Genomic DNA, 2,291 nt, shown 5'->3' with positions numbered 1-2,291 from the left:
GTTTGCTCCTCTCCTTCAAACGCAAAAGAAAAACTCCCTCATTGGTACGCAATCCCCCACACACATCCCCCAATCCCCAAATATAATCCACTCTGGAACCCTCATTCCGTACTCTTACGATAAACATATATTTTTCCTTTTGTGCCTAATTTAGTTCATTCAGCATAATGCTTACTAGCCTTTCCCATGTTATATAGTATTTTTTGTAAATCATTGCTCCTCAGTGCTGCATAGGATTCCATCTTGTAAATGTACCATAATGTCTCGATCCAATCATTTGTTGATGGACATTTGGACTATTTCCATGTTTTTGCTATTGTGAACAATGCTGCTATGAACATAAGTGTACAAATCTCCATTTATATCTCAGCTCTGTTTTCCTGGGGATATATTCCAAGCAGTGGATTAACTGGGTCACATAGAATTTATATGTTTAGCTTCTTGAGGAAATGCCAACTGCCTTCCAGAGTGGTTGTACCATTTTACACTTTCACCAACAGTGTATGAGAGTTCCAGTCTCTCCACATCCTCTCCAACATTTACAGTTTGTAGTTCTATTTAACTTTGCCACTGCAATTTGGGTGAGTTGATATCTCATTATGGTTTTTATGTGCTTCTCTCATATTGTCAATGATTTTTTAGCATTTCTTCTTGAGTCTGTTGGCCATCCGAATGTTTTCCTCTGTGAAAAGTCTTTCCATATTTATTGCCCAGTTTGTAATTTAGTTATCAGATTTTTCCTTGTGGAAGCCCTGTAGTATTCTGGAAATTTTTGTTGAAACCCTTGTCTGAGATGGCATTATCAAATGTTCTTTTTTTTCCCCCAGTCAGTAGGTTTTCTTTTCACTGTATTGAAAAAAGTCTTTATGTGCTCATGGATTTGATAATCTTTAGAAGGTCCCATTCATCGATGTGATCCTCTCCTTGTTGTACAATAGAACAATTTTAAAAATACTCTGATATCAGTTTTACTTAGGTTAATCACTCTATATTAAAATACTGTTCAAAAATAAGCTGTTATACAGGTTTTCTGACTTAGAATAAGTTTTGTTGGGTTTTATCCTACCAAATCAATAGTTCCCAGAATGCGGTTACTACAAGACTGGTGTCAGTAGGACTTAAATATCTGTAATATGTGTACATTACTGGGTCCCACCCTAGACCTACCTAATAAATCAGAAATCCAAGGGACAGGTCCCATGAATCTATATTTCAACAAATCCTCCAGTGATTCTGAAAACTGCTGTACTAAATTTTCCCCCAAAATTTGATCACTACACCACATGCAATGTCTTACTTTTTCTAGCCTACATAAATGAAATGCCATCTGATTCTGTGATTAACTGGTAGTGAATGAGAACAGCTATGTGGAAGTGAATTATATTCTATTTTGGGATACAGATTTTCTGTGCTAATTATAATTCTAATTAGTCATAATACTTGCACTTGTGTAAAATTTTATAACATTCTATGCATTTTTAGACATTACCTTATATGATCTTTCCAACCAAAGAAGACTTAAGTAGATTTTTAAACACTTCTCCTTTATAAAACAGAATTTTACTTAATGACTCCCCTTAGAAATTCCCAATCTTTTATTTCTTACTTCTGGATGAGCATGCTACATGGTCCATTTCACTACTATCAGAAAAATGAGACTTTACATTTGATTATAAAGTTTTTATATTATCTAGTTTTATGTTATATTTGTTGATAAATGATAGCATTTTATCAATTGAAAATGAGAGAGAAGCAGAAGAATCAGTTACCCTCTTGGTCCTTGTTACTTCTAAGGAAAGTCAACTCACTTATGCATTGTGTTTGTACTTTATTCACCTAAAAACAATTATATCTTAAATCCTGAGAATCACGTTCATTTTTTTTAAAACCCAGAAAAAAACTAACATATGAGCATCGAGCTGAACTTAACTATCATTTTCATTTCTTTCAGAGATATCTTCTTTGGGCCAAAGATCTCTTTTGTGATTCCTTGCAACAATCACTGAAAATCTTCCTGTATTCTGGAGACTATCATCCCTAACTACCCACAAGTTACACATCACCAGCATTTGTAGTTTCTATCCAGTGCAACAGAGAGCAGATTCTATAGATTCAAGTAAAATTGTGTTTTAAAAGTAATAATAAACTTTAATCCAATTTCATTTTTCTCTGTGAACATTATTGGTGACGCTAGTTTGAAAATTTTGGGTAGAAATGTTTATACGTTAGGATGTTCACTATGATCGTTAAAGCATTCTCCCACCTCCTTTGATGGCTAGTTGACCAGCCAT

General features: G+C 34.2%; 1 protein-coding gene across 1 annotated transcript in view; it reads right to left on the bottom strand.

The window, feature by feature from the left end:
- LOC102845225 (nucleolin-like) overlaps nucleotides 1-2,291 on the bottom strand; it is a 15,760-nt gene extending 13,469 nt beyond the window's left edge. The window contains exon 1 of the mRNA XM_006882267.1: nucleotides 2,264-2,291. Coding sequence (XP_006882329.1) covers nucleotides 2,264-2,291 — 28 coding nt within the window. The remainder of the gene's footprint in view (nucleotides 1-2,263) is intronic.

Source organism: Elephantulus edwardii, unplaced genomic scaffold, assembly GCF_000299155.1.
Source record: "Elephantulus edwardii isolate Elephantulus edwardi_28Jun2011 unplaced genomic scaffold, EleEdw1.0 scaffold00018, whole genome shotgun sequence".
Lineage (NCBI taxonomy): Eukaryota > Metazoa > Chordata > Mammalia > Macroscelidea > Macroscelididae > Elephantulus > Elephantulus edwardii.
Note: the sequence above shows the minus strand (reverse complement) of the source record. Positions and strands in the feature narration are given on the sequence as shown.